The sequence below is a fragment of the Giraffa tippelskirchi genome, chromosome 9 (assembly GCF_054371585.1).
Source record: "Giraffa tippelskirchi isolate mGirTip1 chromosome 9, T2T-mGirTip1v1.2.pri, whole genome shotgun sequence".
NCBI lineage: Eukaryota > Metazoa > Chordata > Mammalia > Artiodactyla > Giraffidae > Giraffa > Giraffa tippelskirchi.
The window spans coordinates 107941966-107966474 of record NC_137283.1 but is presented as its reverse complement, the minus strand read 5'-3'; the positions used below and the strand labels follow the sequence as shown (position 1 = coordinate 107966474).

The 24509-nt window shown below is 36.8% G+C and overlaps 1 protein-coding gene across 23 annotated transcripts in view; it reads left to right on the top strand.

Annotated features, from left to right (window-relative positions):
- CEP57L1 (centrosomal protein 57 like 1) overlaps nt 1–24509 on the top strand; it is an 86228-nt gene that overhangs the window by 38005 nt on the left and 23714 nt on the right. For 10 of the 23 annotated variants that reach the window (XM_081526786.1, XM_081526785.1, XM_081526776.1 and 7 more), the window contains 3 exons: nt 15227–15392; nt 16953–17132; nt 19922–20043. In XM_081526786.1, the coding sequence (XP_081382912.1) occupies nt 15230–15392; nt 16953–17132; nt 19922–20043 (465 nt within the window). In that variant the 5' untranslated portion in view covers nt 15227–15229. Of the gene's footprint in view, nt 1–11083; nt 11210–15226; nt 15393–16952; nt 17133–19921; nt 20044–24509 lie in introns of all 23 variants that reach the window. The other 13 variants (XM_081526787.1, XM_081526788.1, XM_081526774.1 and 10 more) reach the window with 5 other exon arrangements.

Below are 24509 nucleotides of genomic sequence, written 5' to 3'. Positions count from 1 at the left end.
CCCCGAGTGTTGGACTGGGACAGTAAATCATCTTCCTTGGCAGGAGCAAAGTTTTCTCTTCCTCCTGTCGTGTCTGGACAGTTACCAGGGCCTGTGGTGAATTTTGCAATCTAGTTCTCAAAGTTCCAGAGAATGTTGAAGCATTTACATGGACTCTGGGGTACAAGTTGTCTGATCTCACTTGTTGGTTGTTTGTTTAGTTTATATTTTTTTATGCATGAGACTTTTTATATTTAAAGGGATTATTAAAATGTTTGCTGCGATGGGGAGGAAAAGGATTTTTATAATTTTTAATAATCTTTTTTGGTAGTTCTTTTACAAACAAATCAACACCTATATGAAATTATGTGTGAAGTACGCTCGAGAGCCAGAAAGTAGCCACTCCACCGACACTCCACCCCAGAGTTTTTGGGCATTCGAAATAGTCCTTGGTTTACATTCCATTTACTGTATTTTAGTGATTCTAAGACATATTTTTTTCACATTTAAAACACTTCCAAAATAGGGGTACATCTTGTAGTCGTTATTGTCCTAGATTGAAATCAGATTTCTTCAGAAAGGACTTGCATTTGCCTTTAACAGTCATTTGCACTGCTACCTGCTGCTGTTGCTGCTAAGTTGCTTCAGTCATGTCTGACTGTGCGACCCCGTAGACAGCAGCCCACCAGGCTCCCTCGTCCCTGGGATTCTCCAGGCAAGAACACTGGAGTGGGTTGCCATTTTCTTCTCCAGTGCATGAAAGTGAAAAGTGAAAGTGAAGTCGCTCAGTCGTGTCTGACTCTTCACGACCGCATGGACTGCAGCCTACCAGGCTCCTCTGTCCATGGGATTTTCCAGGCAAGAGTACTAGAGTGGGTTGCCATTGCCTTCTCCGACTGATATCTAAAACTGTTTTAAATTAAATTCTCTGTTTGAGCATTACAGGTTTTTTTGTTTCATACCCTGCTAGTAGTGTGAATTCAGATCATAAACTTGTGTAAAAACTGTCTTTTGGATAAAATTCCCTCTAGCTGGTGCCCAGTACTTGAGAGGTAGAGACTTGAAAGTTTTCTTGCTGTCTCTTTTTGCATTGTGGTTTTAGTTTCCATGAATTCTACATTGTATTTGTTAGCCCTTCTGTTGTTCTGGCTTTACATGAGAGGTCTCCTATTTTTCTCTTCTTGTGGTATGTAAGAGACTAGTGCATCTTATAATACATGGTAGCTTAGATTTGATTAAAGAAAATGCATCAGATGCTTGCTTAGGCCCTTACTATACTTCTTCAGAACTTGTTTGCTTTCATTGTAGACATAGTTCTAATAAACTCAATGTCATTGTTACTCAGTTCTTTGCTCATTCCTATCAGTGATCTTCAAACTTTTGCATAAGAATCAATTGGAGAGTGAAAATTAATATTTCTGCATCTTATCCCAGAGATTATTTATATGGACCTAGGGGATGCCCAGGAATCCTCACTTTATAAAATATCCTCAGGGTGTTTATACCTAAGTGATTGAAGGACCATACTTGAAGAAAAACTGCACACTCTGTATCTAAGTGAATATTCATGGCTTGAGCTGCTATGTATACTGATGACTTTCAAATCCTATCTTTAGTCTAAGCCATTCTTCCTTGATGCCTCTATTAAAGGCAGAATACACTCTGATCTAGGATACATGGGCTTAAGTCCCAGCTCAACCACTTGTAACTGTGTGACCTTTGGCAAAGTTGCTTAACCTCTTAGTTGCCTCAAGTAAAATGAAATTAATATAAATACCTTATAGGGTTGTTTTGGTGATTCTGTGGATCAACACATGTAAATTTGACTAGTGGCTGGTATTAGCTCAGTATAAGTGGTAGCTGTTTTTATGTTGTTATTGTCCTACAAGGGCTTCGCTGGTGGCTCATATGGTAAAGTGTCTGCCTGCAATGCGGGAGACCCAGGTTCAGTCCCTGGATTGGGAAGATCCCCTGGAGAGGGAAATGACAACCCACTCCAGTACTCTTGCCTAGAAAATTCCATGGACGGAGGAGCCTGGTAGGCTACAGTCCATGGAGTCACAAAGAGTCGGACACGACTGAGCCCCTTCACTTTCTTTCTATTGTCCTACAAAGGGGGCTTCCAAGGTGGCTCAGTGGTAAAGAATCCACCTGCCAGTACAGAAGGTACAAACAACATGGGTTTGGTCCCTGGGTTGGGAATATCCCCTGGAGTAGGAAATTGCAACCCACTCCAGTATTCTTGCCTGGAAAATTGCCAGAACAGAGGAGCCTGGTGGGCTATAGTCCATGGGATCACAAAGAATTGCACATGACTGAGCGACTAAGCACGCGCACGCGCACACACATATACATTGTCTGACAAACACTTCAAACGTGTCTAAAATTAACCTTTTATATTAACCTTGACACCCCTAAAAATCTGTTTTCTGCTTTGACTAGAGCTATATTTAATTTCTCCCTATCATTAATTTTCCTCATCCCAGTCATGCTGCTAAGTCACTTCAGTTGTGTCTGACTCTGTGCAACCCCATAGACGGCAGCCCACCAGGCTCCACCGTCCCTGGGATTCTCCAGGCAAGAATACTGGAGTGGGTTGCCATTTCCTTCTCCAGTGCATGAAAGGGAAAAGTGAAAATGAAGTCGCTCAGTCGTGTCCGACTCTTAGCGACCCCATGGGCTACAGCCTACCAGGCTCCTCCGTCCATGGGACTTTCCAGGCAAGAGTACTGGAGTGGGGTGCCATTGCCTTCTCCACATCCCAGTCATACATTCTATAAATTCAATATCCTAATTATCTCTAATTTGTCCCTTTCTTTTCATTCCCACTTCTGTTGCTTTGGTTCAGATCTTTATTTTCACACATAGCATTCTAGAATAGTCTCCTATCTGGAAGTCTAACCTCTGGTTGTTTTTCTCCGTTCTGACTCTCAGAAATCTTTATCAAAGGCAATGTGATACTGCTACTCCTCTGCTGGGTGACTCTCATTGCCCATGGGATAAAATCCAAACACCTGTGCCTGGCTTACTAGGCTCCTCAGATCTGGTTTCTGCCCTCTCTTCTGCAATGCTTAGGCACATTTGCAATCTTCCAGCATTTCTTGTAGTAGCTCTTCCAAAACATCACATTCTCTCTAGCTTTCATAAAGGGAAGTCGCTCAGTCGTGTCCGACTCTTTGTGACCCCGTGGACTGTAGCCTACCAGGCTCCTCCGTCCATGGGATTCTCCAGGCAAGAATACTGGAGTGGTTTGCCATTTCCTTCTCCACTCTAGCTTTCATAACTTTGGATAAATAAGCAGTAAAGCATGGTGGTTAAAATTGTGAGGTTTAGAGTCAAGCTGCCCAAGTTCAGACTTTGCTACTTTAGTTGTGTTACCTTGCACAAAACAGTTTTTCATCTTTAAAATGAAAATAATTGTCCTCATAGAGTTGTTAGGTGGATTTTAGTAAATTAACCCCTCAAGTAATAAAGGTGAGGTATCATTATTTTTATTATTACCATGCTGTTTCTTTTGCTTGTACACTTGATCTTCCTTTCTATCCATTTTCTCACTTTCTTTTGCCTGTCAAATCCTACTTACTCATCCTTTGTTTTTCAGCTTAAGAACTAGCTCCTCCAGGAAACCATCTCTGAAACCCTCAAACTTTTTAGATGCCCATCCTCTGGGTTCCCATGGCACCCTTTTTAGTATAATTAAGCTGCGAATGTTTTAAGGACTGCCAGGGACTATGTTTTTCATCTTCGAATGGCTAATAAATGAAATGTGATTGTTTTATTGTTTCTTATTTGTTATAGGTTGGGAAAGTAATTAGAAAGGGAAAGGATATTCTACTTGCATCAAGTAGTTCATAAGAATACAGGAAGGGAAGAGATAGCAAGAGGTGAAAAGACAGAAAACAAAGCCTGTAACACTCTGGAACTTTCCAGCAAAAGAGCAAGGCAATTCAACAAATATCAGTGTGATTCTCTAAGTATCATCATGCATAATTAAAATGCTATTATGATATCCTTAAGTCATCCCAAAGGTTAAATTGTGTTGAGTATACTCTGCCTAAAAGGAAGAAAAATAGATTCAATATTTTAGAAATATTTCTTTTAAAACTAGTTGAAATAAATTTTGGCAATTAAATAGATAAGCTTTAGTTATTTATCATTGTCCAACAGCTCATTCCCCCTTGGGTTGCGTGGCTAATCGGTACTCCCATAATTAATTCCAAATATTGAGTGTGCTCAATCTGTGGGAGAGAAAAAAAGTAAAGGCCAAGGGAGGTTTATAGCAACTAACCTGAGTACTGTTAACTTTAAAATTCATTATTTGTTGACTCAATTTCTAAATTCTTTATACATTTAATAACTTTGCCATCAATCATTCTAAAGGGTGTTGACCCAGAAAAATAGACTGCCAGATATTTCTCCAGCAAAAATGGGTTTATTTGGGATCAGCACAAAATTACAATTTGGAGTCTGCAGTTGTGATGGGCCCTGTGCAAGTCTCAGCAGGGCAAGAGAAAGAGAACTCTTTTATAGAGGGGAAAAGGAAGTTGGGAGGGCTGTAGTAAACCAAGAGTCTGTGGCTTTTCATTGGCTGAATCCTTGCCAGGAAAGAAGAGTATTTTTCCTTCCTGTTGGACTTAGCCATGTCACAGAGCATGAGAGCTCCCTCTTCTGATCTCTCTATTTAATTGAAGTTTCTGTTAATTAACTTTTTAGAAGACAAATGATTAGAAACAAAGTTTGACAGATAAATATAATAAACATAAGAATGTTGAAACCCTTTCAAAATCACTTTTTTAAAAGAAAACTTTCTGAAGAAATATCACCAATAATACTTTAAAATTCTACACATGTACACCCATGGCAGATTCATGTCAATGTATGGCAAAACCAATACAATATTGTAAAGTAAAAAAATAGATAAAGAAGTTAAAAACAAACAAACAAAAAACAAAAAAAACTAAAATTCTAATAATTATGATTTACTTTCTTAAATAAAATGATATTAAATTAAACATTGTATGCAAAAGTATATACCAAGGTAAAGAATTGGACACGACTGAGCAACTGAACTGAATGTGTGATTTTTTAAAATGTAGGGCAGTATTTATAGAATTGTTCAGTTTAACTATGACAAACATTAGTGTAAGAAGGTAGGGAGACCTACCAAATTAGTTTCAGGGAATTCATTTTATAAGTATTTTTTGGATTTGGTCCTGAGAATACAGTGCCCTCTTGCAGAGCATGGAAGTTTAGATTGTAGGAACTCACAGAAGAAATAACATAACTGCCTTCCCTGAATTTATGTTGATTTAAGAGGCATAAGACCCTTAAAAATGAAAAGATATAAGTGCCTCCACAAATATCAATATAAACCATTGATTCTGTTTGTCTTCAGCTGTTTTCTACCTTTGCAGAAATCAAATTAAAAAGAAACTAGTAAATTTTGTTTCTTATTATAAAACTAATATGTATTTATTGTAGAGAATGTGTAAGAAAATAGAAATCAGTCAGTTCAGTTCAGTCGCTCAATCGTGTCTGACTGCAGCACGCCAAGCTTCCCTGTCCATCACCAACTCCTGGAGCTTGCTTAAACTTATGTCCATCATGTCAGTGATGCCATCCAACCATCTCATCCTCTGTCAAAATAACAAAATAAAAATCTGTTGTCCATTTAGTAACATTTAATATATTTGCAATTATTATTATTATATAATATAATGGATATTATTTGCTATTATTTAGTACATTTATAGTTTTTTATCTATGTTTATCTTTGTCCTTTTTAAAAATCGAGCTATAATTATATAATTTTATATCCTTTATTCACTTTATATTAAATCAGGAACATTTCTCCAAACTGAATATTCAAGATAAAGTACAGGTAAAGGTGATGGAGAGTCTAATCACTTACATAATCTCAGACATTGTTAAGTTTTAAACTTGCTGTATTCAAGTTCAGTAAGGAAAAATCTAACTTTCTACTTATTAGATAAAATGTTTGTAAGTCTAGATGTCTTAAATATACCAGTTGTTACATTTGCTTGGAAATTAGGTAGCACTTATATCATGGCATTGAGAATTAATTGTGCACATAACAATTAGGTGCTGTATTACAATTTATAAAAGATTGGCATTCCTTTGCACTCTTTAAAAAACTGGGTATTGTATTAATGTAATCATATTTCTTCTACTTAGACTCATTTAGGATAATTGAGTTGAAGAATGCTCAATAAAATTTTAATAATTATGAAATAAGCAAACTAATTTTATTGGATATACTGCTAGTGAACTTACCCCCTGTGTTTTGTCCCTACTCTCATTGTCTCTTACTCATCTTTTTTCAAAAGTGAGATTGCAGACTACTTGACTGCAGAAGCCATGCCCTGTTTGTTTTTTTCTACAAGGCATAGCATGTTACATGTGGATACTAAACAATTACCTATTCTTACTATGACTCTGTTACTACTTTCTCCAGCTTCTCCCCGCCGCCTCCATTTTTGCTCCTTCCTCTTTGATCTCCTTTGATTCTTCATTTGTCTCCTAAATGCTAGGTGGTCATCAGCATTTTGAGCTCAACTCATTTCTCTCCTAAATCTGTCATTCTTGACATTTTAAATTTTTGCCTCAACATGTCTGAAGGGCACCACAGTGGACAGATAACATTAGCTCTCTAATGGATAAAGGCATTGAATCTTAGCCACCCCTTTTCATGCATACACATGCTAATCTTTATGCTCTCCTTGGGTAATCTAATGGATAACCAAATCTATATCTCTAGATCTAGCCTAGACTGCTCACCTAAACTCCAAACCTGTATTTCAGTTCATTTGGTGGATAGCTCTTGTCTGTAAGCACCTCAAATTCAGCTATATCTAAAACAGAGTTTGTTGTTTTCATCAGACTTGTATCTCCTTTTATATTATTCCTTATTCCTGTTAATGCCACTACTATCTCTTTCCTTGCCCAAGTAAAATTTTGGAGAGTGTTTTTGATTTTTACCTCTCCTCCATTTCACATATCTAGTTGGTTCCCATGTCCTTTTGATTGTATCTTCCAAGAATCTTTCATGTTGATCTCACTTACTCCAGTCTTCATTCAGGCCTTATATTTTTCCTCATTTTACTTACTTCAGTAACCTCTTAATTTGTCTGTAATTTCTTCCCACTCAGGGCTATCTGAATAAATTTGTCAGAATACAAACCTGATCATGTTGTTCTCCTTTATTTCCCTTATTGCCTCCCCATTGCCTGATTCTATAAAACACAAACTCCTTGTGTGTTATACAGATCCTTTGTGGTTTGGCCCATATACTTTTTAGCCATTTCTCTCTCTCTTTATTTAATTGGCAGATAATTGCCTTACAATATTGTGCTGGCTTCTGCCATACATCAACATGAATTACCCACAGGTATATGTATGTCTCCTCCCTCCTGAATCCCCCTCCCATCTTCCTCTCCATCCCACCCCTCTAGGTTGTCACAGAGCACTGGATTGAGCTCCCTGTGTCACACAGCAAATTCCTACCTGCTATCTACTTTATATATGGTAATGTATAGGTTTCCATGCTATTCTGTCAATTCATCCCACCCTCATCTTCCCTCACTGTGTCCATAAGTCTGTTCTCTATGTCTGTGTCTCCATTGCTGCCCTGCAAATAGGTTCATCTTCCTAGATTCCAAATGCATGCATTGATATACAGTGTTTGTGTTTCTCTTTCTGACTTACTTCACTATGTACAATAGGCTCTAGCTTCATCCACCTCATTAGGACTGACTCAAAGGCATTCTTTTTTATAGGTGAGTAATAGTCCATTGTATGTATGTACAATAATTTCCATATCTATCTGTTGATGGACATCTAGGTTGCTTCCATGTACTAGCTATTGTAAATAGTGCTGCAATGAACTTTGGGGTACATGTGTCTACTTCAATTCTGGTTTCCTCAGGGTATATTCTTAGTAGTGGAATTATTGGGTCATATGGTAATTTTTTTTCCTAGTTTTTTAAGGAGTCTCCATACTGTTCTTCATAGTGGCTGTATCAATTTACATTTCCACCAACAGTGTGAGAGGGTTCCCTTTTCTCCATATCCTCTCTGGCATTTATTGTTTGTAGATTTTTTAATGATAGCCATTTTGGTCAGTGTGAGGTGATACCTCATTGTCTTTTTGATTTGCATTTCTCTTATACTGAGCATCTTTCCAGTGTTTGTTGGCCATCTGTGTATTTTCTTTGGAGAAATGTCTGTTTAGGTCTTCTGCCCATTTTTTTTTATTTGTTTATTTTTTATTGAAGGATAATTACTTCACAGAATTTTGCTGTTTTCTATCAAACCTCAACATGAATCAGCCTTAAGTATACATATATCTGCCCCTTTTGAAACTCCCTCCCATCTCCCTCCCCATCCCACCCGTCTAGGTTGATACAGAGCCCCTGTTTGAGTTTCCTGGGCCATACAGCAAATTCCCCTCAGCTATCTATTTTACATATGGTAATGTAAGTTTCCATGTTACTCTTTCCATACACCTCACCCTCTCCTCCCCTCTCCCATGTCCATAAGTCTATTCTCTATGTCTGTTTCTCCATTGTTGCCCTGTAAATAAATTCTTCAGTACCATTTTTCTAAATTCCATAAATATGTGTTAGAAATATGGTATTTATCTTTCTCGTTCTGACTCACTTCACTCTGTATAATAGGTTCTAGGTTCATCCACCTCATTAGAACTGACTCAAATGCATTCCTTTTTATGGCTGAGTAATATTCCATTGTGTATATGCACCACAACTTCTTTATCCATTCATCTGTCGATGGAAACTTAGGTTGCTTCCATGTTCTAGCTATTGTAAATAGTGCTGCAATTAACAATGGGATACATGTGTCTCTTTCAATTTTGGTTTCCTCAGGGTATATGCCGGAGAAGGCAATGGCACCCCACTCCAGTACTCTTGCCTAGAAAATCCCATGGATGGAGGAGCCTGGTAGGCTACAGTCCATGGGGTCGCTACGAGTCGGACACGACTGAGCAACTTCAGTTTCACTTTTCCCTTTCATGCACTGGAGAAGGAAATGGCAACCCACTCCAGTATTCTTGCCTGGAGAATCCTAGGACGGCGGAGCCTGGTGAGCTGCCGTCCATGGGGTCGCACAGAGTCGGACACGACTAAAGCGACTTAGCAGCAGTAGCAGCAGGGTATATGCCTGTAGTGGGATTGTAGGATCATATAGTAATTTTATTTCCTAGTTTTTTAAGGAATCTCCATACTGTTCTTCATAGTGGCTGTATCAGTTTACATTCCCACTAACAGTGCGAGAGGGTTCCCTTTTCTCCATATCCTCTCCAGCATTTATTGTTTGTAGATTTTTTTTTTAATGATAGCCATTTTGGTCAGTGTGAGGTGATACCTCATTGTCTTTTCGATTTGCATTCCTCTAATACTGAGCATCTTTTCATGTGTTCATTGGCCATCTGTGTATTTTCTTTGGAGAAATATCTGTTTAGGTCTTCTGCCCATTTTTTGATTGGGTTGTTTGTTTTTCTTTTATTGCACTGCGTGAACTGTTTGTATATTTTGTTGTTTGTCAGTTGTTTCATTTGCAATTATTTTCTCCCATTCTGAAGGTTGTCTTTGTTTTATCTTGTTTCTTGTTTCCTTTGCTGTGCAAAAGCTTTTAAGTTTAATTACGTCCCATTAGTTTACTTTTGTTTTTATTTCCATTACTCTAGGAGGTGGGTCAAAGAAGATCTTGCTGGGATATGTATCAAAGAGTGAACCGCCTACGTTTTCCTCTAAGAGCTTCTAGCCCTCTTTTATTGCCAACATTCATTTAGTGTGCTCCAACCAAATTCACTAGGATCTATCATGTCCCTCCTTGTTTATACTTCTGTCTCCAATAATTATGTATTTGCAAATTTTATATTCCTGTTAAGCCTCTTATTGTGTGCTTGTTTTGATCTCTGTCTTTCATATCTTTCCTCAATGTCTGGTAAGCCTTGGTTAAAGAACTTATATTTAAGAATGGAGCACTAAAAAACTTATTAGGAGACTTCCCTGGTGGTCCAGTGGCTAAGACTCTGTGCTGCCAATGCAGGGGGTGCAGGTTCAATCCCTGATGAGGAAACTAACATGCCATGTGCTGCATGGCATGACCAAAAGATAAAAAAATAATCATTTTTTAAAAATTGAAAACTCCAAATTCATCCAATCCATTCATATTGTTGTCTTTAGTATCTTTGTTAACTTGAGCTAGTCATAGTCCCTTGATAAGGACTTTCCTATCTCCACTTGGATGCGTAGACTACCAGTATTCTGTGAACTGAATCTTCCTGCTTTCAGTCTGGTTTCCCACCCTCACCTGTGCTGAGTGTCCCCCAATCCAGAGATACTCTAAAATTCCCTCTTTGTAAACAAAAAAACAAAACTAAACTTCTAATCTTCTTCCCAGATGGGGGATAAAGCAATCTCTGGTTATGTGGAGAAGCAAAGGGGATTTAGACATAATTTACTTCTAAACTAAACTTTCATCCTGTTCTCTAGTTCTCAGCCCTATCTTAACTTACAAGTTTATTTACAGTGCATGTGTGCATACTCAGTTGAGTCCAACTCCTTGCACCTCCATTGACTGTAGCCTACTAGATTCCTCTGTCCATGGAATTTTCCAGGCAAGAATTCTGGAGTGGGTTGCCATTTCCTACTCCAGGGGATCTTCCCAACCCAGGGATCGAACTCACTTCTTCTGCATCTCCAGCCTTGGCAGGCGATTCTTTACCACTGAGCCACCTGAGACTCCCATTACTTACAGCTGCTGCTGCTGCTAAATCACTTCAGTCATGTCTGACTCTGTGCGACCCCATAGACAGCAGCCCACCAGGCTCCCCCGTCCCTGGGATTCTCCAGGCAAGAACACTGGAGTGGGTTGCCATTTCCTTCTCCAGTGCATGAAAGTGAAGTCACTCAGTCATGTCCGACTCTTCGAGACCCCATGGACTGCAACCTACCAGGCTCCCCTGTCCATGGGATTTTCCAGGCAAGAGTACTGGAGTGGGTTGCCATTGCCTTCTCTGGTAGTATCTCTGATCGCTTCCTAAATGCTGTCTCCCTAATAGTCCTCTGGGATTATGCAAAGATGATGGCACCATCAGCTACCAGCAAGAACAGACATTGGTTGTTTAAACAGACCATTTTGGAATATTTGCTTCCCTCAAGAGCAAGTGAAAATGCTTTGCAGTTAAGTATTTGTGTCTAACACATTCTTCAGCTGGGGGATAGTTTCTTTATGCAGTGGTACCTCAGCTGCAGTCAATACCAAAATCAGGTTGATTATGTTCTTTGCAGCCAAAGAGGGAGGAACTCTATACAGTCAGTAAAACCAAGACCTGGAGCTAACTGGCTCAGATCATGAACTTCTTATTGCAAAATTCAGACTTAAGTGGAAGAAAGTAGGGAAAACCACTAAACCATTAAGGTATGACCTAAATCAAATCCCTTATGATTACAGTGGAGGTAACAGATTCAAGGGATTATATCTGGTAGACAGAGTGCCTGAAAAACTGTGGACAGAGGTTCATAATATTATGTAGGAGGCAGTGACTAAAACTATCCCCAAGAAAAAGAAATGCACAGAGGCAGAGTGGTTGGAGGAGGAGGCTTTACAAATAGCTGAGGAAAAGAAGAGAAGCAAAAGGCAAGGGAGAAAGGGAAAGATATACCCAACTGAATGCAGAGTTCCAGAGAATAGCAGGGAAAGATAAGAAGGCCTTCTTAAATGAACAATGCAAAGAAATAGAGGAAAACAATAGAATGGGAAAGACTAGAGATCTATTCAAGAAAATTGGAGATATCAAGGGAACATTTCATGCAAGGATGGGCACAATAAAGGACAGAAACGGTAAGGACCTAAATGAAGCAGAAGAGATAGCAAGAATACACAGAACAATTGTATAAAAAATGTCTAATTTACCCAGATAACCATGATGGCATGGTCACTCATCTAGATCCAGATATCCTGGAGTGGGAAGTCAAATGGGCCTTAGGAACCATTACTACAAACAAAGCGAGTGCAGGTGATGGAATTTCAGCTGAACTATTTCAAATCCTAAAAAAGGATGCTATTAAAGTGCTGCATTCAATATGCCAGCTAATTTGGAAAACAGCAGTGGCCACAGGATTGGAAAAGGTCAATTTTCATTCCAGTCCCAAAGAAGAGCAATGCCAAAGAATGTTCTGCCATACAATTGCACTCTTTTCATATACTAGCAAGTTATGCTCAAAATCCTTCAAGCTAGGCTTCAGCAGTACGTGAACTGAGAACTTCCAGATGTTCAAGCTGGATTAAGAAAAGGCAGAGGAACCAGAGATCAAATTGCCAACATTTTGTTGAATCATGGAGAAAGCAAGGGAGTTCCAGAAAAACCATCTACTTCTGCTTCATTGACTATGCTTAAACCTTTAACTGTGTGGATCACAGCAAACTGTGGAAAATTCCTAAAGAGAAGGAAGTACCAGACCATCTTACCTGCCTCCTGAGAAATCTGTATATATGTCAAAATACAACAGTTAAAACTGGACATAGAGCAACTGACTGGTTCCAAATTGGGAAAGGAGTAGACAAGGCTGTACATTGTCACCCTGCTTATTTAACTTCTATACAGAGTACATCAGCGAAATGCCAGACTGGATGAATCACAAGCTGAAATAAAGATTGCCAGAAGAAATATCAACAACCTCAGATATGCAAATGATACCACTCTAGTGGCAGAAAGTGAAGAAAAACTAAAGAGCCTCTTGATGAAAAGAGGAGAGTGAAAAAGCTGGCTTGAAACTCAACATTCAAACAACCTTAAGATCATGGCATCCGGTCCCATCACTTCGTGGCAAATAGAAGGGGGGAAAAAGTGGAAGCAGTGACAGGTTTTATTGGGCTCCAGAATCACCACAGACAGTGATTGCAGCCATTAAAATTAAAAGGCTCTTGCTCCTTGGAAGGCAAACTATGACAAACCTAGATTGCATATTAAAAAGCAGAGGCATCACTTTGCCGACAAAAGTCTATATGTTCTAAACTGTGGTTTTTCCAGAGTCACGTACGGATCTGAGAGTTGGACCGTAAAGAAGGCTGAGCACTGAAGAATTGATTCTTTCAAATTGTGGTGCTGGGAAAGGCTCTTGAGAGTCCCTTGGACAGCAAGGAGATCAAACCAGTCAGTCCTAAAGAAATCAACCCTGAATATTCATTGGAAAGACTGATGCTGAAGCTGAAGCTCCAATACTTTGGCCACCTGATGTGAAGAACTGACTCATTGCAAAAGACTCTGATACTAGGAAAGATTGATGGCAAAAGGAGAAGAAGGTAGCAGAGGATGAGATGGTTAGATAGCATCACTGACTCAATGGACATGAATTTGAGCAAACTCAGGGAGATCCTGGAAGACAGAAGAGCCTGGCATGCTATAGTCCAGAAGATTGCAAAGAGTCAAACATGACTTAGCAACTGAACAACAGTTTTTAAGCACTCGTTTATAATATAGGACTAGGTTGTAAGGCTTAAGCTGGAACACCTAGTACAGTGAGAACTCATGGCTCTTTTCTCTCATTTATTGTTTCCTTTCTTTTCATCATAACCTAGTGGGTTGTTATTCTGCTTATGCCTACTTTCAGATGTGTTTACACACTTAATTTAAATAAACTTTGGTCTAATTTTTAATTTATTGGTATCTTCTGAGTAAACATTTCATATACATTAAAACCTTTGAATTTGAAATTGTTGTTTAATTCATGCAAAAATTCATCTAGTAAAATAATACCATATTTGGGACAGAGGAAGCAGACACTCTTCCCAAGGACTTCAGTGTATAGTGACTAATCCAACATTTTATTCTTTTCATTATTGGAGAGACTCAACAGGAGCTGAAAACTAAATCAAGTATCTGTAACTCCAAGGTTCTTTGGATAGCTTTAAACACATCCCTCTCTCTGAAGATGTACAATCATGTTCAGAACATCTGCCCTTTGGGGCTCTACCTAACTTTGCTCTCTTATTTTTGAGGGAACAACAGTTTAGATAGATCCAGTCTCCCATGGGGAGCAGACAGTGTCTGAGGAGCAAGAACCCAGAGAGACAGAGACATGGTTAGTAAATGGTAGCCAGTGCTGATAACAGAAGAAAAATGATTGCCTTTTAAGATTTAAGAGCATCAAGTATTCTAGCAAAGCTTCCTAGGCTATATAACCTCTAATCTAGACTGATGAAGAATGTCCTTGAAGACAACACATTATGGCAGTGGCTAAGCAGAAAACCCCGTTGAGTGAAGTATGTTCCCTGACATCACAGAAAACAGTCATGGAAGTATCTTCCCTTGCCTTGTGAATTGGGAAGGAAGTGAAATCAATGAAAATTTGCAATTCTGAAAAATTAAAGTAGGTTGATTTATATAAAGAAATTCTAAATTTACATTTTAAAGCAACTTTATTTTTAAAAATTGTGCTGGTGAATTGTTTTATATATAAACAATTTTCTGTTTGTGGTTATTAATTAACATGACTATAATCTATTAAGTAGAATACATTTCTAAAATATTTAAATTACAGAAAGAAAAATAAAATGACTTAGGAAACTTTAAAAATTACCTGCTAAGATATTTAAAATGGCTCTTCAACAAACATACAAAAAAAACTCAAAATGGCAAGATAAAGCTTGCCATTTTTAGATTTGGAATCCTTCTAAACTAGCTGATTAGAATGCTAGTGCATTAAGTAGGGTTGTAGAATTCAAGGCTTAGATTCAGAAATTGATATATCCAAAATTACCCTTAAAAGTGCCTTAGGAAGTCATATTGAAGTCTAGAGAATCATATTATATGAGTGGCTTGTGTTTCAAAGCTATGTTGTCTTTTAGAATATGTACTTTATGTTTGAATGCTAGAGTCAAACTCTTTGTAGAGGAGTGCTCAGATGATGATCTTATAATCAAGTGAGAAACCAGCAAATTCACACCACTCATGTAATGCTCACTTCAGAGCATATACTCTTTGAGAATCAGGCAGAATTGTCTATGCTGTTTATAGAGTAAATCGTCATTTTTTACTGGTGAATTTATTATGGTTGAACTTGTGGTAATAAACTTATAAAGACACAATTCCACAGTATATGATTATATATTTATAAGTTCCACCTGAATTTTTTCTGATATTTTTGTTATTCACATAGGAAAAAAATGATGCTATACTATGTCTTTCCTTTATTCTCTACAGATAATGGATTCTGAATTAATGCATAGTATAGTCGGAAGCTATCTTAAACCTCCAGAAAGAGTGTGTGTTCCATCAGTCACCCAGAGTGATGAATCATCTCAGACTCACTGCCCTGTGAACTTAGAAGTTACATCTTCTAAAATGCTTCGTAGTCCAAATAGCCAAGGTAATGCTAATAAAAAATCGTATTTAAAATTAGGGGAATTAGGAAGCATGTTATATAAAATTTTTCATTTTTATGTAGAAAATAAGATGATTGTGTATTTAACTAATCTTAGTAAAAATGCTAATTTTGACTATGTTGCTTAAAGTTTCTGTAAATTTAAGTTACTTAACATTTTTTATTTTGGCTTCTTTGCTATAAGATGAAGATTAATATAACCAGCTAGATACATATTGCAGATTTATCATAAAAATGTCATTAAAAATAGGAAAATACCCTGAAGAATAAAAGGTCAGATTTGGAGAATCCTTCTAATGAATAAGATGGTTAGAATATTAAAGAATTAAGTTGATTTTAATCTTATTCAAGGATTAAATTCAGAAATTGCATATATCTGAAATTGCCCTTGAAAATTATTCATGAATCCAGGTCATTGGAGTAACTACAAAATACAAGTATTATAATTTTTAAAATATAAGTTTAGGAGAACCTTAAAATTGAATTAGAAAGACATTTATGATTCCAGGCATACCTGTACCATATGCATCGCTTTCTAAGATGCTGATAGTCATGTTTTTTAATCTTTTATAATAATGGTTGCCATTATAAATAGACTATAGCTTTGTGGAACAAAGCAACTACAAGAAATATTAATCCAAATCAAACAATAATCTCTAACAAACATCTTTCTAATTGGATATGAACTATATGAAAGTTAATCTTGAACATTTATTTATATTCCATTCATCTCTAGTTTTATAATTTAAAGTTGTAACTGAGAAGAAAATATAATATTTGAAAATTTTATAACTCGAACTTACCTGAATTATGAAGATATTAATATATTTGAATAAAAATCATAGTAGTATGTGTGTAACACAATCTTTCAAGCCTGACATCAGTTAAACCACTAGGTTGTAATTTTTTCTTAATGGAAGAAGCAATGTTCTACCTCATATGTCCTAATAATTAGCAGTTTATCTTGGACAAAGAAATAATAAATGTTTGTGATTTGACTGAAACTGAATACATCAAGAACTGAGAACAATTTTTAACTTTAAACCCAAATTTCCTTGTTAATTAGTGAACAGCATGTTTTAATTTTCCTTATCCATGCTCAGACTTGTATGCCTGAAACCTTCCCTCCTTTTTCCCTTCCTCCCTCTCTTCCTGCCTTCTTCACCCGTTTCTTCCCTTCCTCCCCACACTTCTGTCTCTCTCCCTCTCTCCCTCTCTCTATACACACACACACGTATACATATATATCTTTTTTGCATGTGTTTTGAACATATTTGCTTTGTTAAATTAAAATGTGATTATTAGCTTTCTCACATCTCAAATTTAGAAAATTACTGAATATAATCATAAATATATTATTTTTATAAGACATGGTAGAATTTGTCCCTCTTTAGAGTTTTAGTCATTTTTCTTTTTTATGAGGAATATAAATTACTTTTTTTTTTAACTTAACTAACAAAAATATACTGCTCACTTTTACATGCTGCTATGATTATAAGTGCTCAAAAATTCTCACTTAAAATATCAACCAAATTTTTTCAACAGCTCTTATTTTAGCATTAAAAACTCTTCAGGAAAAGATTCATCGTTTAGAGTTAGAGAGGACACAAGCTGAAGATAACCTGAACATTCTTTCCAGAGAAGCGGCACAATATAAAAAGGCCTTGGAGAATGAAACAAGTGAGAGAAATCTGGCACACGAGGAACTGATAAAGCAGAAAAAAGGTAAGAAAATTCAATAATTCTCAGAAGGAAGAGGTTACTAAAGTTTACAACTTGAAAATAAAAAGCTCAGTCTAAGAAGGTTTACTCAATATCTTTGTTCTTATATGCGTTCAATCCTTGCGGGCTTGTTCTCAGATATTTTTATATTTGCACTAAATGGATATAATTGTAAACTTGCCTGTATATTATCTGTTATCCCAGTTCATAAATTATTGTGATTAAAAGAAAAGTTAAGTTTTTAGGCAAGTTGTACTTAGGAATTATAATATTTTCAGAATACCAACAAAATTCCTATATTATTAGCCTGCAATATAATTAAAATGCTTCCTATTTTTATTAGTTTTTTAAAAATTTGAAAATACAAAGCAATACAGGTAGTTAAATAATATAAAAATAAAACAATAAAAATAACTTAAAAGATTAATTGGATGAAGTGGACAGGTAGGTGGTTTCTGAGGAAATTAGGAAAAGGACTTCTGGACACAAGTTTTAGAGATTTAGAACATAAGTTCTATATAAACTTCACTTCAAAACTGTGGCTTTTTTCCCCCCGTAACACTATATCACCCTCATAAACAAGATTCAAGTTTGTGTTTCAACTTAAAAATAGAAGAAAGGAGGAGGAAAAAAAAGTCCTGAGGTAACTGAATGAAAGTAGAATAAAGAGCCAAGGAAGGTAAAGAATTAGAATGAGGTTGCTTACATCTTAAAGAATTAACTATGTGATCAGTAGTTGAGAAATAAGGAAAATGGAAATGGTAGAATGCATATATCTGAGTTTTCTGAACGAGAAGAAATGTATTATTAGGGAAGAAACTTTCAGTCAGTCAGTTCAGTCGCTCAGTCGTCCCCAACTCTTTGCGACCCCATGGACTGCAGCACGCCAGGCGACCCTGTCCATCACCAACTCCCGGAGCTTACTCAAACTCATGTCCATAGAGTTGGTGATGCCATCCAACCATGTCATCCTCTGTCGTCCCATTCTCCTCCTGCCCTCAATCTTTTCCAGCATCAGTCTTTTTAGTTCTTCACATCAGGTGGCCAAAGTATTGGAGCTTCAGCTTCAGCATCAGTCCTTCCAATGATATTCAGGATTGATTTCTTTTAGGATGGACTGGTTGGATTTCCTTGCTGTCCAGGGAACTCTCAAGAGTCTTCTTCAACACCACAGTTCAAAAGCATCAGTTCTTCAGTGCTCAGCTTTCTTTATAGTCCAACACTCACATTCATACATGACTGCTGGAAAAACCATAGCTTTGACTAGATGGACCTTTGTTGGCAAAGTAACATCTCTGCTTTTTAATATGCTGTCTAGGATGGCCATAACTTTTCTTCCAAGGAGTAAGCGTCTTTTAATTTCATGGCTGCAGTCACCATCTGCCGTGATTTTGGAGCCCAAAAAAATAAAGTCTCTCACTGTTTCCATTGTTTCCCCATCTATTTGCCATGAAGTGATGGAACCAGATGCTACAATCTTAGTTTTCTGAATATTGAGTTTTAAGCCAATTTTTTCACTTTCCTCTTTCACTTTCATCAAGAGGCTCTTTAGTTCCTCTTCACTTTCTGCCATAAGGGTGGTGTCATCTGCATATCTGAGGTTATTGATATTTCTCCTGGCAATCTTGATTCCAGCTTGTGCTTTATCCAGTCCAACATTTCTCATGATGTACCCTGCATATAAGTTAAATAAGCAGGGTGACAATATACAGTCTTGACATACTCCTTTCCCAATTTGGAACCAGTCTGTTGTTCCATGTCCAGTTCTAACTGTTGCTTCTTGACCTGCATACAGATTTCTGAGGAGGCAGGTCAGAAGGTCTAGTATTCCCATCTCTTTCAGAATTTTCCACAGTTTGTTGTGATCCACACAGTCAAAGCTTTGGCGTAGTCAGTGAAGCAGAAGTAGATGTTTTCCTGGAACCCTCTTGCTTTTTCAATGATCCAGTGGATGTTGGCAATTTGACCTATGGTTCCTCTGCATTTTCTAAAACCAGCGTGAACAACTGGAAGTTCACCATTCACATGCTGTTGAAGCCTCACTTAGAGAATTTTGAGCATTATTCTGCTAGCGTGTGAGATGAGTGCAATTGTGCGGTAGTTTGAGCATTCTTTGGCATTGCCCTTCTTTGGGATTGGAATGAAAACTGACCTTTTCCAGTCCTGTGTCCTCTGCTGAGTTTTTCAAATTTGCTGGCATATTGAGTGCAGCACTTTCACAGAGTCATCTTTTAGAATTTGAAATAGCTCAACTGGAATCCCATTACCCCCACTAGCTTTGTTTGTACTGATATTTCCTAAGGCCCACTTGACTTCACATTCCAGGATGTCTGGCTCTAGATGAATGACCACACCATGTGATTATCTGGGTCATGAAGATCTTTGTTGTATAGTTCTTCTGTGTATTGTTGCCACTCTTCTTAATATCTCTGCTTCTGTTAGGTCCTTACCATTTCTGTCCTTTATTGTGCCCATCTTTGTATGAAATGTTCCCTTAGGTCCTCTGTTTTCCAGATGGTGTTATTTCCCAGGAATAGCCAGGTTTTTATTATCCCACAAGTCACTGACGTCCTTCCCTTTCAGAAGTATACTCTGTGGGTCTTTATGAGTCAATGTTAAATTAGTTATATATAATTAATGAGATACTCACAAAATGTATGTTAATAATTTCAGGAGAGTCATTATTTAGAAGTAAAGAAATTTTGAACTTCTGGCTTTTGATTGAATTCATATAATACATTTCTTGTGATAACTCTCTAATATGATTCATTATTACTTTTTCTTTTTCGTAGATATAAGTATGCAGTTAAGCTCAGCCCAGTCTCGCTGCATCCTCCTAGAGAAGCAACTAGAATATACAAAGAGAATGGTTCTCAATGTAGAACGAGAGAAGAATATGATCCTAGAACAACAGGTGACTATATTTTCTATAGTAATATAATATGTTTTTGAAGAATATTTAATATCATGGGAAAATTGTCATATTGTAATTTAAATAGGATATAAAGCTGTATATAGGAAATTTCCAGTTATAGTGATGCACACTAGGTCATTTGAGCCAATTTTTCTATAGAGGAAAACACAAACACTGGACAGAATATTAGAAAAGAGGGAAAGGGGGAGGGAGAAAGAAAGGAAGAAAAGAAAATACGCGGAAGTGTTGGAGAGTTAACAAGGTGATGAAAAGTCACCAATTCAGAAATCTGTGTGCATACTTAAATTCAAAGAAGATGACCTCCAGAGTGGTTGGTTTTGGGTCCCTTCCTTTTTAGGACATTTTAGATTCTAGAAGAGTCAGTTGAAAGGCTACATAGTGCTTTTGAAAGCCATCATTATGGGGCTAAAGAAGTTAAAGTAAGAGTTCAGGATCTGCCAAGGGTAGGAACCCTGGTAAATGTTCTGTGCTCTGAATGCTTTGTAATGATGAGCAAGAAGGAAAACAAGACAGATTGCAGCTCAGCTCTAGATTATCAGAGTAATCTAGAAAATCTTAGTCCCTGAAATTGGATTAAAGTGATCCTTGATGTCTAGTGTTACCAGGGCCCTCAAATTATTTCTGTAAATCTTTCTTCTACACAGTGAGAAACTTTTCAATGAAAGATAACCAGGCAGAAGGAGATAAAACACTATCAAAAGAAATAGCATACATAACAGACTATATATAAACACTCACAAGTTAGCTCCAGCTAGATCTTGGCTCTAGAAGATACAGACTTTAAAATAATTATACTTGCTATAATCAAGGAAATAGAAAATAGGATCAAAATTTTCAGCAGAACATTAGAAACCATAAAATGGCAGAGCAGATTTGAGAAAGAACCAAATAAAAATTTCAATATTGTAAAAAATACAATAAATGTAATTGAGAATTTAATGGTGCATCTAACAGCAGATCAGAAGAGATAATTAGTGAATTAGAAAATGAAACCATCCAGATCAATGAAGAGACAAAACAATGGTAAGTTTAGAAAAGAGAGCAAGAGGCATAAGTTAGAGTGAGGTCAAATTTATGTGTGATTGGAATTCCAAAAGGAAAAGAGAAAGAATAGGACGGAAACAATATTTGAAGAGATAATGGCTGGGAAGTTTAAAAAATTGACTAAAAAAAAAATCACACCACAGATTTAAGAAACCCTATAAAAACAAAGCAGGAAAAATAAAAAGAAATAAAATAAACAATAAGACAAGAATAAAATCCTAAAAGCTGCTGGGGAAAATAAAAGGGTTATGATCAAAAGGACAAAAATTAAATTGACAGCTGACTTCTCAATAGAAAATACTGAATCTGGAAGAAAACAAACTGATTATAATTAAGATATTAAAAGAAAATAACTGTCAGTCTAGAATCCAATGCCTGGTGAAAATATCCTCCAGAAATAAAGGTAAAGTGAAGACATTTTAAGACTGACCAAATCTGAGGTAGTTTGTTATTAGGAGATACATTTTAAAGGAAACACTGAAGGTATCATTCAGACAGAAGGAAGAGTATCTTAGATGGAAGGTCAGAGATGCAGGAAGGAATGAAGAACAATGAAGATGGTAAATATATAGGTAAATAAATACATAACATCAATGATTATGTTTTATTTTATATGTTTAAATATATATAAAGGATTAAAATTAATGAGAATAGTAACTTACAAATTAGGAACTGATAAATATAGTTTAAGTGTTCTAAGATCTTTGCTTTATGTTGAAAATGGGTAAAAGTACCAGTCAATACTGGATTTTACTGGGCCAAGTGTTTAATAGGTTTCCCAAGAAACTAGAAAAGTTGATTCTAAAATTCATATGAAAAGGAAAGGTCCAAAAGTAGCCAAGCTATTCTGAAGAAGAATAAGGTGAGGTCTTGCCCTATGACATATTGATACTATCAAAATTAACATGATATTTGTAGGGACTGACAGCCAGAATAAAGGAATAGGGTATAGTCAGACCCACTTATATGGAAAGTCAATATAAAACAAGGATGCCATTGCATAACATTGTTGAAATGCTAGACTTCAGTAAATGTTTGGGGGAAATTGATTATCTATGTGAGAAAAAGAAAAAGAAAGAAATTGAATCCCTACCTCACATCATACACAAAAATAAATTCCAGATGGATTAAAGACTTATATGTTAACTTTGGAATTTTTAGAAGCAAATACAGAACAATGCCTTTATGACCTCGGAGTTAAGAGAGATTTCTTAAGCAAGATACAAAAAGTACAAAGCAGTGGTAGGAAAATGGGCAAAGTTATGAAGAGGAATTTTGCAGGATAAAAGAAATCACAGGGAAATGCCAATTAAAAGCACAATATACTGCTTAACACCTAGTCATCTATTCACATTTTGTCTTATAAAATAATCTAGAAATTCCTATGCTGGCTAAATATTGTAGATGAGTGACTTTTAACCATTTTTAGAATGTTTTTATTAAATAATTTATAGCCAGTGAAATGCACTGGTCTTAAGTGTATCAGTTCAGTTCAGTCGCTCAGTCTTGTCTGACTCTGTCACCCCATGGACTGCGACATGCCAGGCTTCCATGTCCTTCACCAACTCCTGAGGCTTGCTCAAACTCATGTCCATCAAGTCAGTGATGCCATCCAACCATCTCATCCTCTGTCATCCCCTTCTCCTCCTGCCTTCAATCTTTCCCAGCATCAGAGTCTTTTCCAGTGAGTCAGTTCTTTACATCAGGTGGGGAAAGTAGTGGAGCTTCAGCATCAGTCGTTCCAATGAATATTCAGGACTGATTTCTTTTAGGATTGACTGGTTTGATCTCCTTGCTGTCCAAGGGACTCTCAAGAGTCTTCTCCAACACCACAGTTCAAAAGCATCAATTCTTCGGTGCTCAGCTCTCTTTATGGTCCAATTCTCACATCCATGCATGACTATTGGAAAAACCATAGTTTTGACTAGACAGACCTTTGTCAGCAAAATAAGGTTTCTGCTTTTTAATATGCTGTCTGCTGCTGCTGCTGCTAAGTTGCTTCAGTCATGTCCAACTCGGTGCGACCCCATAGACGGCAGCCCACCAGGCTCCCCCGTCCCTGGGATTCTCCAGGCAAGGACACTGGAGTGGGTTGCCATTGCCTTCTCCAATGTGCTGTCTAGGTTGGTCATAACTTTTCTTCCAAGGAGCAAGTGTCTTTTAATTTCATGGCTGCAGTCACCATTGCAGTGATTTTGGAGCCCAGGAGAATAAAATCTGTCAACTGTTTCCACTTTTTCCCCATCTATTTTCTGTGAAGTGATGGGACCAGATGCCATGATCTTAGTGTTTTGAATGTTGCATTTTAAGCCAGCTTTTTCACTCTCCTCTTTCACTTTCATCAAGAGGCTCTTTAGTTCTTCTTTGCTTTCTGCCATAAGAGTGGTGTCATTTGCATATCTAAGGTTAGTGATATTTTTCCTGGCAATCTGGAGTCCAGCTTGTGCTTCATCCAACCTGGCATTTCACATGATGTACTCTGTATAGAAGTTAAATAAGCAGGATGACAATATACAGTAGTTCAGTGATTATTGATAAATGAATATATGCTCATGTAATCTATAGTCCTACCAAATAACAGAACATTTTTATCACCCCAGAAATTTTCTTGTATCTCTGCCAAGTTATTCCCTGCTCTCTCCCCACCTCCCAACAGTGCAACTACTATTCTGATTTATTTTACTTCAGATTAATTTTACCTGTACTAGAACTTCATATAAATTGGATGATAGAAAATGTTCTTTTGTGTCTGGTTCTTTGGTTTAACATAAAGTTTTTTAGATTAATCTATGTTGTTATATGTATCAGTAGTTCATTCCTTTTATTGCTGTGTAGAATTTCATTATATAGATATGCCACAATTTGGTTATCCATTTTTCTTTTGATGGATATTTGACCTGTTTCCAGTTTGGAGGTGTAATAAGTAAAGATACTTCAAGCATTCTTGTACAAATTTTTTTGTGACCATATGTTTTCATTTCTCTTGGATAAATATCTAATAGTAGAATTACTGAACCACGGGGTAGGTATATTTTTGTAAGAAACTATCAAAGTATTTTCCAAAGTATTTTCTTCTAAAAACTCTTAATTTTCGTTTTGTTGTGTAATCCATCTGGGATTAATTTTGTATAGTGAGAAAAAATATTCAAGGTTAAAGTTTTTCCATGTGGATGCCCAGTTGTCCCAGCACCATTTGTTAAAAAATTTCTTTTCTTCCATTGAATTGATTGGGCACCTTGGTCAACAAACAATTGACAAAGATAGATCAAGTCTATTTCTGGAACTCAGTATTTTCTAGGGATTTCCTATATACATAATCATGTCATCTGTGAATAAATAAAGTTTTATTTTTCCTTTTCCAATTTTTATGGCTTTTATTTTTTGCACTTTCTTGCACTGGT